The 15,447-nt window shown below is 40.0% G+C and overlaps 1 protein-coding gene across 1 annotated transcript in view; it reads right to left on the minus strand.

Moving 5' to 3' along the window:
• EPHB6 (EPH receptor B6) overlaps nucleotides 1–15,447 on the minus strand; it is a 65,681-nt gene that overhangs the window by 35,070 nt on the left and 15,164 nt on the right. Inside the window, exons 2-3 of the mRNA XM_021548905.3 lie at nucleotides 11,956–12,174; nucleotides 1,666–1,730 (exon numbers count right to left, since the gene is read on the minus strand). Coding sequence (XP_021404580.1) covers nucleotides 1,666–1,730; nucleotides 11,956–12,049 — 159 coding nt within the window. The 5' untranslated portion in view covers nucleotides 12,050–12,174. The remainder of the gene's footprint in view (nucleotides 1–1,665; nucleotides 1,731–11,955; nucleotides 12,175–15,447) is intronic.

Below are 15,447 nucleotides of genomic sequence, written 5' to 3' on the forward strand. Positions count from 1 at the left end.
TTTACTGATTGGGAAATCTTTTCAAGTAAGTGTTGTCTCCCTGGGCCCCAGTTTAGCAATGTCACCAGATTATGGAATAGCTTAGTACAGCCTTCAGACTACTATCCACAACTGCTTTTTCACATGGGTACAAATAATGTTCCAACAAAAAGTGTGAAGTTGATCAAGAGAGTCTTCAGGGCCCTGGATGAAATGTTAAAAAAATCAGGAGCACTGGTAGTGTTTTTCTCAATCTTTTCAGTAGCAGTAAGGCACATTTGAAAGAAATAAATTATACCAAGACATCAATACTGGCTTCAGGACTGCTGCCGCTGCCAAAATGCTTGGGTTCGTAACCACTGAAGAATCTCTGAGACATAGGGTGTGTTGGGACATGACAGGATCCACTGTTCTGATGGAAGAAATATATCTTTGTTCATAAACTGGAGGGACTGATTGAGAGATATAATCTATAATTGATAGAGGAAGGGCATACCACCAGGAGAGATGAAGGTAAACCAAGGGCTAGCATGGCACAGACTTAGGATGGCAGTGCTAGCTGGGATCATATATGCTGTTCCTAGGAGCATGGAGAGCTCAGGAGCACAACTGAAATGTTTGTACACCATGGGAGCATTGGGCAATCATTCATGGCACAAAAATTAACAGGTGCCAGATCCTGCAGCTGGGATGGAGTAACTGCAGGCACAGGCACAAACTGTGCCAGGAGTGTCTGCAGACAGGGAGGGCCCTGGGGGTGCTGGGGCAGCAGCTCAGTGAGGGTCAGCAGGGTGTGCCCGGGCAGCCCAGAGGGCAGGAGCCGTGTCCTGGGGGCATCAAACACAGAGCCCAGCTGGGCACAGGGGGATCATCCTGTGCTCAGCGCTGGGGCGGAGTGCCAGCAGCAGCTCTGGGCACCACCACCTCAGAGGAGTGGGGAAGTCTCTGAATGTGTGCAGAGGAGGGAAACAAAGCTGGTGAAGGGGCTGGAAGGTGTGTCCTGGGAGGAGTGGCTGAGGCCTCTGGGTTTCTCCAATGTGGAGAAGAGAGGCTGAGGGGTGACCTCCTTGCTCTGCAGCTCTCTGAGGAGGGGAATTGGAGAGGAACGTGCTGATCCCTTCTCCCTCAGATCCATGATAGGATGCATGGGAATGGTTCAAATCTGCCTCAGGGGAAGCTCAGAATTGACATCAGGAAACATTTACCTAGAGGGTGGTCAGACACTGGAACAGGCTTAGGCTTCCTAGAGAGGTGGTCAATACCCCAGGCCTGTAAGTGTGTAAGAGACATTTGATAGTGCCCTTTGTAACATGCTTCAACTTTTGGTCAGCCCTTAATTGGTCAGGCAGCTGGACTAGGTGACTATTGTAGGTACTATTCTATTCTATTCTATTCTATTCTATTCTATTCTATTCTATTCTATTCTATTCTATTCTATTCTTGTATGGAGGGGTGGCTGGAGAACTCTTTAGTATCTCTAGAGCAGAGGGGAAGGAAGAGGGTAAGGAGGTGGCAACAACATTCCACTAAGCATCCTTCTCTCTTATCTATCTGGCTTTGCAAAACACTGTTCAAATTCTTCATATATACAAAATCTATGAACTAAGCCTCACAGTTTCCCTTTCTTCAACAGATGCATGCATGTCTTCCCAGCAGACATAAAGACAAGAAGAGGTAAATGCTTACCCCATCAGAAGGATGTGCAGTCCAGCCAATCTCTGATGTCTCTTGAGTTGTATCCAGCAGTATTTCTGTTTGTATTTTAAAAAAATAAATAAAAAAAAGTATTTTGTGCTATTCCAATCCAGACAAAAATCTTATCTGTTCCTCTCAAGATTGTCTTGTAAAGGACTTCCATACACCAAAAAATAAACATTCATGTTTTGAGACTAAATATGACAGGTTATGTCCATACTAATAAATTAAGAAAGGTCAAGACAAAGGCAGAGGCTCTGGGCACATAATCATACTAACTTACAATTCTCAAGTTGCTTGGCAATATTCTCACCAGACTTTCCCAAGCAAAGTATAAGCACACTGACAGCATGGTGCAGAATGATCACAATAAGCAGTTCAGATGAGGCCACTCTCTTTTTGGAAAAGAAAAGGTGGGACACAAGATGAGCTACATGAATGCATGCCAGTCTCATTAGAATTATGGTTTCCCATTTTATTTGCACATGTAAGTGTGGACACAAAGCCAAAGCATGTTTGTTCCCAGCTCTGGAACCAAATTTCTTTGGGAGTTTAAGACTATGACCCAGCTGATCTTGTAATGAATTAATTTTGTTCTGGAGCTGGGAATTACATTGCAGGCCTGTGTAGGAATTCCAGTATTAAATAATCTGTTGTATTATTACACTGCTCAAGAGTAGGGTACATGCAGAACTTCACAAGCCTAGTTTATTCCCACAACTAGTCTGCATTTCCATTGTTATTGAATCTACCACTGGAGACAGATATCAGCCTTAACTGCTCTTGGACAATTATTCTCTTCTTGGGTACAAAGAAACACAAAAGAGATTTTGACAGTAAAAACTATAAACATAGTATTCTCCAAAAGAGAATGTCAGGGTCTGAGACCACTATGGTATGCACACATGTGCTCTTCACTCTGTACATTTAGGACACAGAAAAAGAAAATGACTCAGCTGAATAGGTATTTACATGTGTTGATATATACTGTATAAATCAACTGGTTTTTCTTAAATTCTGAGAATCTTTATTTGCTTATTTTCATTTTTATATTTCTATCTTATTGCTTAAAAAAACCCCAAAAAACTGCAAATAACAGATTGAAAAATCCAACCCAAAACCTAACAGCCATCTTGATTACAAATAAGGTTCACGATCCACTATTAAACCTTGAAAAGGTTTATAATATGATTGTTCCATGTTTTATGCAAGAGAGAGATCCTCAATGTTTTTTATTTCCAGTTATGGATTGCTTATGTCATTACCCTTACCAATACACCTGGGGATTCACTCCACATTAATCATCAGAAAGGAAAGGCTAGGCTCATCCTAAAGCAGATGTGATCAAGTGAGCAAGTTTATACAGACCCCAGTCTTCAATGATGTCCCTGAACTATATTCCCTATGTTTCTAGAAGACATTTTATACTTTTTAGACCTCCCTGAGGATGCAGCTCCTTGATTCAAAAGCAGCGCAAAATACCAGGGTTGGCTTGCCAAAACTGGAAAGAACTACTGGTTACAACTAAAGTACAACCCCCCTAAAATTATGTAACAGACCTCAGGAAATTCTGAGCTGCTCAGTTCTCAAGGATAGCTCAGCTCAGACAGCCCCTCTGAGCAGCAGAACATCTGCAAAAGGCCTATGCCTCCCTGAGGCACAGTCTTCCCCAGGCTGCCCTAGCAGCAGAGGAATTTGGCATTCCCCTACGCCCATTACCTTCTCAATTGCACAGTCTGGCACAGAGATTGCATTGTATCATGTCATTACTTTGCCACTGGGATCCCAGACATAGCCTTGATATGCTGAAATAATACACAAGGACATTTTTCAACACAAAAAGAACCTTTTTTTCTAAGCTGATCTGACTCTCCCATTTACCAAAGTATAATGCTTCTACCCCATGGAAACTCTAGAAGAAAGTAAAATAGAGAAAAGTTAATCAGGGCATGGAAAGCCGTACAGAAAGTGAGAAAGGAATGGAAAAGAAAGGAAGTAAAGAAGACTTGCTCAGTAGCCCGTGCTCTGCCATGTCAAGCATATTCTCCAGATAACTTCTCACCAGTGAGCAAGGTAATATTTACCAAGCACGTGAGTATTTTACAAGCAAACAGAAATAGGCAGCCTGGAGTAGACAGAACTGTCCCTTTCACAATGAATATTTTAAGTCAGAAAGCACTAGAAAAATTAAGAGAAGTACACAAGAATTTTGTGTACATAAATCTCATTTAGCAACCTATGGCCAAAAGTCCCTCACTATGTTTGTTCTTCCTCCCTTTCCTACTGGCTGTATGCCTGGAATCACATCCCTGTCACACTAGCTGCATGTACACTCATAAATCTAACAAGCTGTTAAACTGTTCTCTAGCTCTAAGGACAACAGGCACAGTATGGTTCATGTTCCCATGGCTAAAAATTCCAACCTCACAGAAGTGCACAGCTGCATCCAAACCACCTCTCAGTCCATCCTAACCTCTGACCTATGTGTAGGCACTGTTTGTGACAAGATTATTTGGCATGGGCCAAAAAAACCCATGGCTGTGCTCATAATTTAACAGTATGAATGACTTCATGGGTACAGGTATCAGCCTTCACTCTGACACTTCATTAGCACTGATGTAGCATTTCACATCCTCACTGTGCTGAGCCAGACCAGTATTTTTCTGCTCTTCAGTGCTGACAAAAATGATCTGTTCAGCTGAATTTACCGTCTTGGAAAAAATCTTTTCAACATTGCTCAAAATCAAGGGTCTTGCAACATCAGGTTAGACTCAGGCTCAGTCCAGCCTATGATTGCTGCTAGAGGAAACACTGATTGATGTATCTCAGGGCATCACTGGAGCAATATTTCACTCTGCATTAAAAATGAGGAATAGGAAAGATACCTGAGCAATCTAGAGGCTTTGAAATACATGAAATTACGACAATTCTACAATTTTTCTTTTCACTCCTTGTTTAATCTCAGTTTTGAAGAATGATATTTCAATTTTATGTTACAAGTGTTATTTTACTTCAAGAAAGATAAAAATAACTGACGAGAGATTATCTTCTATGTCTCTTCCCTAAACTAAAAAGAAAAAAACATCACTTTTTATAGAAGAGTCACATGGGTTCATTACACTCTGCAAAATCTAAACTCTCATTTGAGTAGCCTCAGTACTTGCAGGCCAGAAAGGATAAAATAAAAATCCCAAATGCTTCAGCTAGTACTATTCTATATTTGCATCACAAACCAATCTCTTGGGCTACATTATGCTATAATGTCAACATCCAGAAAAACTGGGCGGAGGCTGGAAGTTGCTATTACAGATCAGGCTGTTCAGAATAGGCATGTTAATAATTTTCAGATTTTGGTCTGCCTGTACTTTTAAGCACATGTGTTACAGACAGAATGATCCCCTGATGCAAGAGGATGACAATTCACCCAAGGATGGTTGACCCTTAGACAATTTCATGGAGGAAGAGATGGCCTAACAGCTTTCTGGATTGAGGAACATTTGCTCTTGGTGTCTTAACGGTGCAGTGGTGCAAGAGGGAATTCTACAACCAAAGCCTTGCAAACTACAGACATGGACAAGAGAGTCAATCCTGAGAAGAGAGTAAAAGAATCCCTTTACCTGTATGATGAGAATCTGTTACTAAAACTGAAGAATCATAGAATGAAACAAGCTGGAAGGGAGGTACAGAGGTCATCTTAACCAACACCCCACTCAAGGCCAAGCTAAATAACAGTAGGCTGCTCCAAATCTTGTCCACTTGAATTCTGAATATATCCAAATGTACACTGGTAGAGGCAAAGGGCACTATGGTAAAAGGCAACATTCAGAGTTTGCTTTGCTATGGAGCTGAATGCCCCAAGCAGCAAAACTCATTCCTTGAAAAAGCAGGAAAAGTGTGAATGCTCTCCAAGAAGGCTGGAAAGACAAAGCATTTCCTGGGCTTGTGCAAAAATAGTGTTAGGAGCTGTCAAATCCAGTAACCTCACACAAGCCAGGCTGCTGCAGCTCCATGGCCCCAGGCACAACCAACAGCAGAGTTAGGTGGGTATTCCCAACAGACACACACAAACACACGCAGGCACTGCACATCCATGAATGGCCAGCCACAAAGATCCACACAGACAGAAGCACTCACCAGTCATGCAAACAGAAACAGCACCACCAGTGGCCTCATCCTGCTCCTCTTTCTGGTTGGTCAGGATTAAGGTCTGTTAGTGGGAAATGTATATGCATTTATATACAATGCAGATCTCTGCAATAACTGTCCTTAAAGATTTAGCCTCCTGACCTCTACATCTGTGGTCTCTCCATCTGCTGGCACCTGGAGCTCACAGCCCCACCCCTGGTGTGAGCAGTCAGACAGGCTCACTCACTGATATACCCCTTCACACACACAGAAGCACGCTATGGATCCTCTGCTACAGGGTTTTAAGAGAGCAGCCCTGGGGGTTTGCTCTCCTGGGTTGTTATTCTGTGGATCTCTCATGAAGTGGTCTTTGCCACTCAGCCTACCCAGGAGTTGCCCTGGGATCATCTTGTCTCCAGGTGCACTGTGATACACAACACATAGACAGTACTCTCAAAAAACCCCTGGAATTTATGGTGACCACAATAGCTGACCTGGAGCTCCTGATAGTTCTTCCCTCATAGATAAACCCCTCGACTTGTCTCACTCATAGACACACATTCAAATAGGTATCTCATTCTTCCTCCAGACTCTGCTCTTTCCCTGCCTTCCCAACCCACTAAGTCTACCATCAAACTAGTCTGGCTTGCTATAGAGATCACAGACTCACTAATACAAGCTCACTCACTCCAGCTGCTTACATCACAGATGCACAGATCCTATGACCTGTGGTCTACCTTGAGTTCCTAGTACTTGATTTTCATCCATTCCATGATCTTCAGCTGCTGGTAGCACTGATTTATGGGCCACTCTGACCTGTGGTTCAACTCCAGTTGCTGGTATATGAATAAAAAAAATGTGCACACACACACACACATACACACATGTGAAACAAAGCCCCCTCACCCAGGTTAATGGTGAAAAATGAAATTTATTAAGACGATAGGATAGACTGTGGTGATCAGATGCCTGACAGCCATACTGACCTGCAGTTGGTGTTTATGAATGGCCCCTTATCTCTCTACTTTCTCACACTGAATTACCCCTTTCCACACCTACAGTTACTCCCTAAACACAATAAATTTTGCAGATTATCTTCCTTACATCCCATTATAAATACCATGCCCCTGTTGGCAATAATCTCCTTCAATCTGAAAGGCATTCCAGAGAGCACTTCCATTGATTTAACTTAATGGGTTCATTCCCATCCCATGGACTGATCATACTCCTCTGATAGCTCTGGGAGAAGCTGGGTCAGGGCATTTATTTCTCTGTTAGCTTATTGAGGCTTCCCTGCCTTTCACTGTTCCTCTGTGCTCCTTTGAGCATGGGGAGAAGACCCTTTTATCAGGAACTATTTATCACTTATATAAACAAATACATTTATGCATGAGGTCTACCATCTGGAGACAAAATACAGTGGAAACCTTTGGGAAGCCTTAAATACGCTAGAACTTCTTCCAAAATCAAACAGCAACTGTGGTGAAGTAAATAATGTATCAATAGCTAATGACATATGCAACTGTATTAAGTATTTTTGCAAAAATGAGTTGATGAAACAAGTAAAAAAGCAAACAAAAATAGCCAAAAAAATCTTACTTGTTCATAACTATCCAACCACAACGGTTGCTGTTATTTTTTAAAAGAAAATGTCTTAAAAGTTTAGCTATGACTTAGCATGAAAAAACAAGCTACAGAGTTATAGAATATGCCTCCTAATATAACAGAATATATACCATATATATATATAAAACCAATCTATGTGAGACAAATTAGTTTGAATTTTTTCTTGTATGAAGATATAATGCCAATCCTGCAATGAATGATCCTCTATTACCTCTGCAAAGCTACTTCTCACATGCAATTAATTTCAGAAAAGCTATTTGGAATCAATGGGATATGTGTTTAGTAAGTTCCATGAAGTATAATGCAATTTAAGTGCTTGCTATGTCAGAGCAAAATGCTGACACTATCAGAACATCAAAGTTGTCATCTGCAAGGAGGAATTCTCACACTCCAACCAGGAGTTATGTACCATCTGTGACAGAGAGAAATGACAGCCAAATGGTGTAGGATATGGAAATACACAGCTTTTTGCAAGGTAACACAGTTTTTAAGCTTTATGAATGATTGTGTATTTTTCTCTTTCCCAGCCCCTTTCTTTTGTTAAAGCCCTAAGGAAACTGCCGGGATTAGCATGTTGCACTACTCCTGATGTCAGAAAATGCAGGCATCAAGAAATTAAAATAAAAAAAGTTCCAACTTTGCATATGAAATCCAGTTAAATTACTATCTACAACTTTTCTAGAGATACAATATAATATCTGCTCTTCCACAGCTTAAGAAGTTAATTCTCCCAACACCCACTATTAAGTCTAGAACTTGGGTCTAACTGCCACTGCCATCAAACCAGCTACTTTCAGTACAGCACAGCATGACTTTTTATGCTTACCTATGTTCTCCTCCTTGCTTTTTTTCATAGACATTAAAAAGTGAGCTTGTGTCTTCCAAAGTTTTACCAAGGCATACACTGAAAATCCTGGAGACCCTGCATTACAAGAATGCCATTCCTCTTCTTTGAAGCTTTAATTAGCTTTGAATATAAACAGTGTTAATTGCAGCATGAATAGTCTCTCCTGTCCTACTGGCCTCCAAGCAGCAGACTGGGAGCAGATTTAATGCAGGGCATGGTACAAACCTGGGAACAGGGATGTCCCTAGCACAAGAACTACACAGGTATCTATTATGGAAGAAAACGAATCAAATGGAGCTGCTGAGACTGACCAAAAGGATAAACCCCTGTCTATTCCCCCTTTACAAACAGGCTGCACATCCAGCCCTGTCTCATTCATGTTCTGCATGTCTACAGCAGGATATTCCTCTGCCCTGGGCTTTCCAAGCATGTGGCAAAGTTTTTGGCATGCAGGAGAGCGTCAGGAAAGAGCTGTGAAGAAAATGTTCGCTAGGATTTTAATAACTCATGTGAATCACATGCAATCAAACAAAAAAGTTAATTTTACTTTCTTTTTTCCCCCTGAAGTAAAATGACACTAATTTAAACCTTTCTTTGTGTATACTAAACTGCATATAATAAACCAAAAGACAATGGTATTTCTCACTCTGAAGATTCCCTCTGAGGAAGGTATATCTTCCTCCACTTCAAAGGCAAGCCAATTTGAGCAATCAATACATTATTTTCAACAGCCCAAGACAACAACCAGTTAGTAGAAAAAATAGGAGGAAAATGAAATAAGAATGTCTGATCTCACTACATTTTTTTCTTCCATATTCCCTTTTGCCAAAGAGACATTCTTAATGCAAAGAGGTTTTACCAGAGCAGAAGAATTATTCTCTCTATATCTTGAATTTCTGGAAGATAGTTAGAAAGATTGTCCAGCTATTCTGCAGGCTTGAGAACTTGTAAAATAAATGCAATCACAGACAGAAAACATCATTCCTTTGGAACATATTTAATGAGTTCTAGAAAATGAACTCTGCTTGTGTTTACAGCTGCGGACATTTATAACTCCATCAAAGCAAAACCAATATTCCACATAAAATTGATCTCAGTGCCCTAGCAAGAGCTATTTCACTAACAAGTTATCACTTGCTCTCACCTGTCTTACTGCAGTCCATCAAGCATTCTTAAATTCTATGCCTCACAAACTTTTACAATCAGAGAGGTTAACCTAAAATGTTAACTTAAATATTCAGTGATAAACTATGATTACATACGTGTATGGATTTTAAAAGAAATAAAATTGCTATATTTCTTTATGTAGCTTTGAGAAAAAGGAAAAATCCATTACTTCACCCAGTATGTAGCTCAAAAGTAATGCTCTCAAAACCAAATCCTCAAAAACTCTTGCAGAGCCATAAACCCTGAGAAATGTGATCTTAATGAAAACTTTTGTGCAATTGTGTTTCCTTTTATAAAGCTAAAAAAACCCCGTATATAAATGTTTTCTGTTTGCAAAACATTTTTCCCTCAAGCTTCCATTCAGGCTTTTATTTTGGTTTAAAAATCATGTCAGGAAAACTCTGCACAGACATGCTCATTCCTGGTGAAATCAGTGTGTTCAAATACTAGGGCTGTAGTGAATAAATTCACCCTAATGTCTCCTTTTCATGCATTAAAACCAATACCAACAAAATAATTTCAATTGCTTGCAAGAACTTCTTTACTTCTGAGTCATGAGGGAGTTTAAAGTCCCATTAGGTCCTGTAAAAGCATGCTGCCTTCTTTCTGTCTGAGAGACATTCTGCCTAAGAAGTATTTGCTGAATCTTCTGACTACTTCCCTTCTCCTCTCTACATCTTCTCCCTCTTTTCTTAATGACTAACATTAAGGTTTAGAAAATTTCAAAGTTTGAACAACATTTAATTTGAGACAAAATGTGATTTACATTCAGACTTTAAATCTAACTAAAATGCCTGAGAAACACTAGAAAGAATTGATTGATTGATTTTCCCACTGAGTCAATTATCTTTAGTTGGAGGTGAAATGTATTTTAAAACCCACCTAAAACTTCTAAGAAGCTCTACAAAAACTAAAGATCACACTGGATATTCCCTATATTTTTCAACTTAAATCTGAAACCTGAATTTCAAGTTTCTGCTCTATAGAATAATGAGTCAACAAACAAGCCATAGGCCTTTTTTCTTCCTTATGGACAACTCTCACTAAAGCAAAGCTTTCTACATAGTTATCATCAGACTTTCCTCCCTTACCATATAATTTTTATATAACTTTTAACCACAACAAAAATACTTACCTCTGAGATGCAAATCAGCTTTAAAGTGCAAACTTAGGACCATACAGTACAGTCACAATGAAGATGCTGACTCCCCTGACCCTGAACTGAAAGTTGAAGTTTGGCTCATGGACACCTTTACTGTTTCCTCTCCATAGGCATAGTTTTACTGTCCTATTTCAATCCAGGCAGGTCAACATGTGATCTGTGAAGCTGTGTCACACAGTACTTTCTAAACTCTTTTTATCTCTACAAACTTTCAGGACTGAGCACTGAATTTAAAAAATGTTCACTTGTACAGGCATCACTCAGTTAATTCATATTTGCTGAGAGAATTTACATTTTCCCCCCTTTTCTATCTCAGTTTCTCTACCAGTTACACAGTAATTTTAAATGCAATTTTAAAATCAGTAATTCACAGAATTTCAGAGATTTACGAATTTGCATCATAATCTTGCATCAATTATTTAGTCTCTGAACATCCCGCACACACTGTATTCCCCTCCTATTAAAAGAAGGGATGCTTTAACAAGCTTTCCTCTTTTTATTAGATCTCACACTACTATCCTCTCCTTTCCTCTAGGTCTTTCCTTGCTTTCCTTTGATTCCATCTCTCCCTCCTCTCCTCTTTCAGCGGCTTTCAGAAATGCAAGAGATGAACATTCATCACAAAGCAGTGCAGCTCACTGAGCACATGTAGCTGCAAGGATATTCTTGGAACAAACAAGGGGACTGTTTACAGCACCTCTGCCCTTCTCTAACTCTCTTCCATAGCTCCCATCTTATCTCCTGCTCTCATCACCCTCCCTTCTATCATCTATTCTTTCTTCTACCATTTTCTTGGCACCTCTTTTCCCCTGCCTACCTTCTCCCTAACCTGCCTCCAGTGCTTCCTCCCTCCTCTCTCTGCTAGCTGAATGTGAACTGCCTCTTCTTGTTAATGCAAAAGATTCTCTCCATATCTATTGTGGCAAGTTTATCAGACGTGAGACAAAAACTCTTGATTTCAGGCCACTGGGTGCTGTCTTCTCAAACAGTATAAATGTTCCAGGGATTGTTTCACAAAGCAAACACGGTGCAAGAACAGAAACACAAGAATCAAATACACACCAAGTATAAACAAGAAGCTTACTCCTGGTGAAAAAAAAAAAAATCTCTTCTTTGAGGCAGTCACTTCTGAGATAGTTAGTAGTAATGCTCACTAATGATCCTTCATAAGAGGGTTTGCCTCTCCCAGCAGAAACAATACTAATAACTTTTTAAATCCCAAGAGATAGTATCAACCATCAAACAGAAAGACATGTGCTCAGACTAGGATATAAGCATACTGGAGAGCACACTTTTCTTTTTTTTAACCTCTACAGAAAACTCTTTAAAGCTGATGTGAAACATCTGTTCTTACCTTCTAATGAGGTGACTAGATGAAAGAAGAAGACCATCCAGAGCCAACCCATTCCCGACACTCTTCTTGCACTGATGCCAGCATTAGAATCCATGAAGATTCTCTGTAAATACCACCATCTTCAACAAGCACACACCACTCCCTTGAAATGCTCTGAGATTTCTTGAAGTGTTTTAATATCTTCCCAAGTTAAAGCACAGAGGTCTTAGCAGAGAAATACTGTTTAAGAAAAAATAGAAGGTAGAAACAGAAATCAGGTCACTCTAACATGAAACTGACAGTTTTTATACACCCATTCCATCATTTACTACTTCCAAGATATGGGTAAAAAGGAGTATATTCCATATACCCACCCCTCAAGACTTCAGTCAGTCACAGGTGTTTTTTTGCACTGCCAGTACACACAGATTTTGAGACTTTCATGGCATCAGTGATGGTGTGGTTCCCAAATCAACATTAATCTCTACTACAGTATAGGCTGTACTATTACTGAAGTCCTGAACCTTTCTGCATCTTTGGCAACATTTCTTGGAAGGTGTCCATTCCATTTTCCCTGTATGCTTTTCAAATTCTGTCTCCTGTAGTTTACACTTTGCCTTTTAAGGACTCTGCAGGGCAGTAGCCATGACAGGAGAGTTTTTGCCAACACAAATCTGCACAGCTGACACACTTGTAACTGCATTTCAGATGCAGGCATTTGTCCCTTCAAGCATACGACTGCACAACACTACTAAGTTGGACAGTATTTTTCCCATTGATATGTTGTACATGAGGATACAAACGTTGTGATATTTAAGGTCAAATAGGGAGCCTGCATTACAGCCAGAAAAAGCACACAAGTCCAAGTTTATTATCTTAAGTGGGAAAAAATCCAAACAAAACTCTACCACCACCATTAAGAACCTGACATAAAAGCTTATCTTACAGTAAGGGAGCAGCATGTAGCCTAATCCAGCCCTGCATTAGATCAATACAGCATAACAATTTTGCTAAGCAAGGTAATTCTAGCTCCATCTGTCCAATTCTCAGCCCACCAGAGAAATATCACCGTAATATGTAGGTTGCATGCAAAAAGCCAGTATGTTTTGTTTCTTCAGGTGCTCTTTGAGCAGAGCATTGAAAATGCTCCAATGTCTTCAGTGAGACAGTGAAGCGTAGCTAAGGAGAAAGAGAAATGTCTCAGGCAATATACAAAAATGGCTCAAAAACTTGGCTGAAAGAGGGGAGGAGGGGGGAAGAGTTGTAATTAAAAGGGGCAGCCTCAGTGCAATTATCTGAAAACCTTGCAGTAGGAGATTTGAGCAAGTTGGGCATAGCAGAGGAAAAAGCAGCCTGGGGAGCATGCAAAAAGGCAGCGGAGCGCAATTAGATTTGCTTTACTGGAGAGGGAGAGAAATTTGGGCAGGATGGAACAGTTCTCTCTTCTGCTGCTTCCAGTGAGAACCTAGAGCACCCAAGACAGATGCACCAAAGGCATTCTGGGCATCACTAAAAAGTAAGGCAACTAAAGGAATCTCAGCAAGAGGCAAAAAATTTGATTCATGACTTCTGTGGAAAGAGAAAAAAATAATTAAATATTACTGAGAAAAAATTAAAATTAAATGTGAGGATGGATACAGGTACTGCTTATTACTTTATGAAGCATGTATACAACACAACACATCACAGAATAAAAACATCACTGGATGCAACTGCAAAAAGGAGAAAATTTCAGGGTGAAAAGTCAGAAAGTCCTTCTTTAGAGAAACAATTACCCAAGCACACAAGAGCAGTCTCCTGGAACAGGAGAAAAGACTGCTGCCTGAGCCACCAAAACTAAGACTGGGTACAACAAAATCAAGCCTGCAAGACACCTCTATATAGAGACATAAATACTCACCATTTGTACTGCCAATCAATCTATAATATTATAATATTTATAAGCTTTTTATTAGACCAGTGAAGTCCTAAGAGATGGGGACTTTTTAGCGTTCATAATGAAGGCAAATAAATGCAGAAACAGAGGTCAAACAAACTGAAGAATACTTTCATTTCAGTCAATGCAAACTCATTTATCTGCAGAAGGCTTGAAAACAGCTCGAAATTCAGATAATCTCATGTCACATAACTTCGGAGTCACAGAGCAGAAAACACAACCCAAATACACTTCAGCTGCTGGATCTCACACCAAAGCATCAAAATTACCACAAAACAGATATAACTAAAAAAACCCCTAATACACAAAACCAGACACAAAAAAACTTCTGGTTCCAAGGAAACCAATTATTCTTCTGCTGCCCTCCTCACCTGCACATCTCTCTTACATCTGTTTGCCTTATCCTGGTTTCCTCTGTATCCCACCAAAGTTACATTGCTCTTCAAGGGGAATCACGCAGCCTTTGTCTGGATTAAACTGGCAGTTATTTTCCCTAAAATAAACTGTGGCTAAACAAAAAAGATGGTTGTGATTTAGTAGATAAAAAAAGGTAATTTTTTTTAAATTTCTGGGTTTTTAAAAGTTTTTTATTCTGCCTCTTCCACACCTCAATGAAAAATGCTTACTCCACAATGAAGGATAGAGAGAACATTATGGAAGCATTTAAGGAAGAGTAGGAGGGAAGCACTAGCCTCTGTGAATTAAAGAGTACCAAGCCCCTAAATTGCTAACCACTGCCCTGCCCTTCCCCCTAGCACCTGATGTGTACAGAATCTGCCTACACCCAAAGACGCTCATCTTTCATTCTTCAGTTCTCCTACTACTTCTACCCTACACCAAACTACGTAAACAGAAACCTCAAACCATCCCAACTTTCAAACCACCCTCTTCTCTTGTCCACACAAGCACCTTTCCATGGCCGCCTCAGCTAGTTACTTGTTCCAAAACTGCTTTCAGCAAGATTACTTCTCTTTGCTATGGAATCCACTTTTCCACACACTCCTCCAAATCCAAATGCAAAGCAATACATCTTCTGTGCACAGGATCCTTCAATACACTTCCTTAAATACCCCTTCTCTCCCTCTCTCTCCTCCAAGTACATGAACTTGCCACTCATGTACCAGCTGTCAATCCTCTTATGATAACCTATTTTTAGGCATATATTTCCTTAGCTAGTGGAATGATTTCTATCTCCTTGGAAGTCCTGAAAATTCTAAAGCATCTGAGAAGTGACAGTTCCTGAGGATCAAAATGTCTTTTAATGATTCAACCCTATAAAACTGTGAAGATCCCAAGCAGTCAGAAAAGACCACTACCATATTATTTTTACTGCAATACTAAGCTTCAAGAGATGGGAGACAGAAGTTTCTGGGTTGTCTCCGTACATTATTCACCAAAGCTATCATGACTGTTTACTTTGGCACCATCACTGTGGTACTTAGATTACCAAAATTTATGTTGAGATCCCAGTTAAAAAGAGATAAATACAATCACCACCACTATTTTCAAGAATCCTGGTTTCTTAGCTGAACCAGCAATGGAATAGAGTTCTTTGGGAAGCTTGTCAAGGTGAGTTT

Source organism: Lonchura striata, chromosome 2, assembly GCF_046129695.1.
Source record: "Lonchura striata isolate bLonStr1 chromosome 2, bLonStr1.mat, whole genome shotgun sequence".
Classification (NCBI taxonomy): domain Eukaryota; kingdom Metazoa; phylum Chordata; class Aves; order Passeriformes; family Estrildidae; genus Lonchura; species Lonchura striata.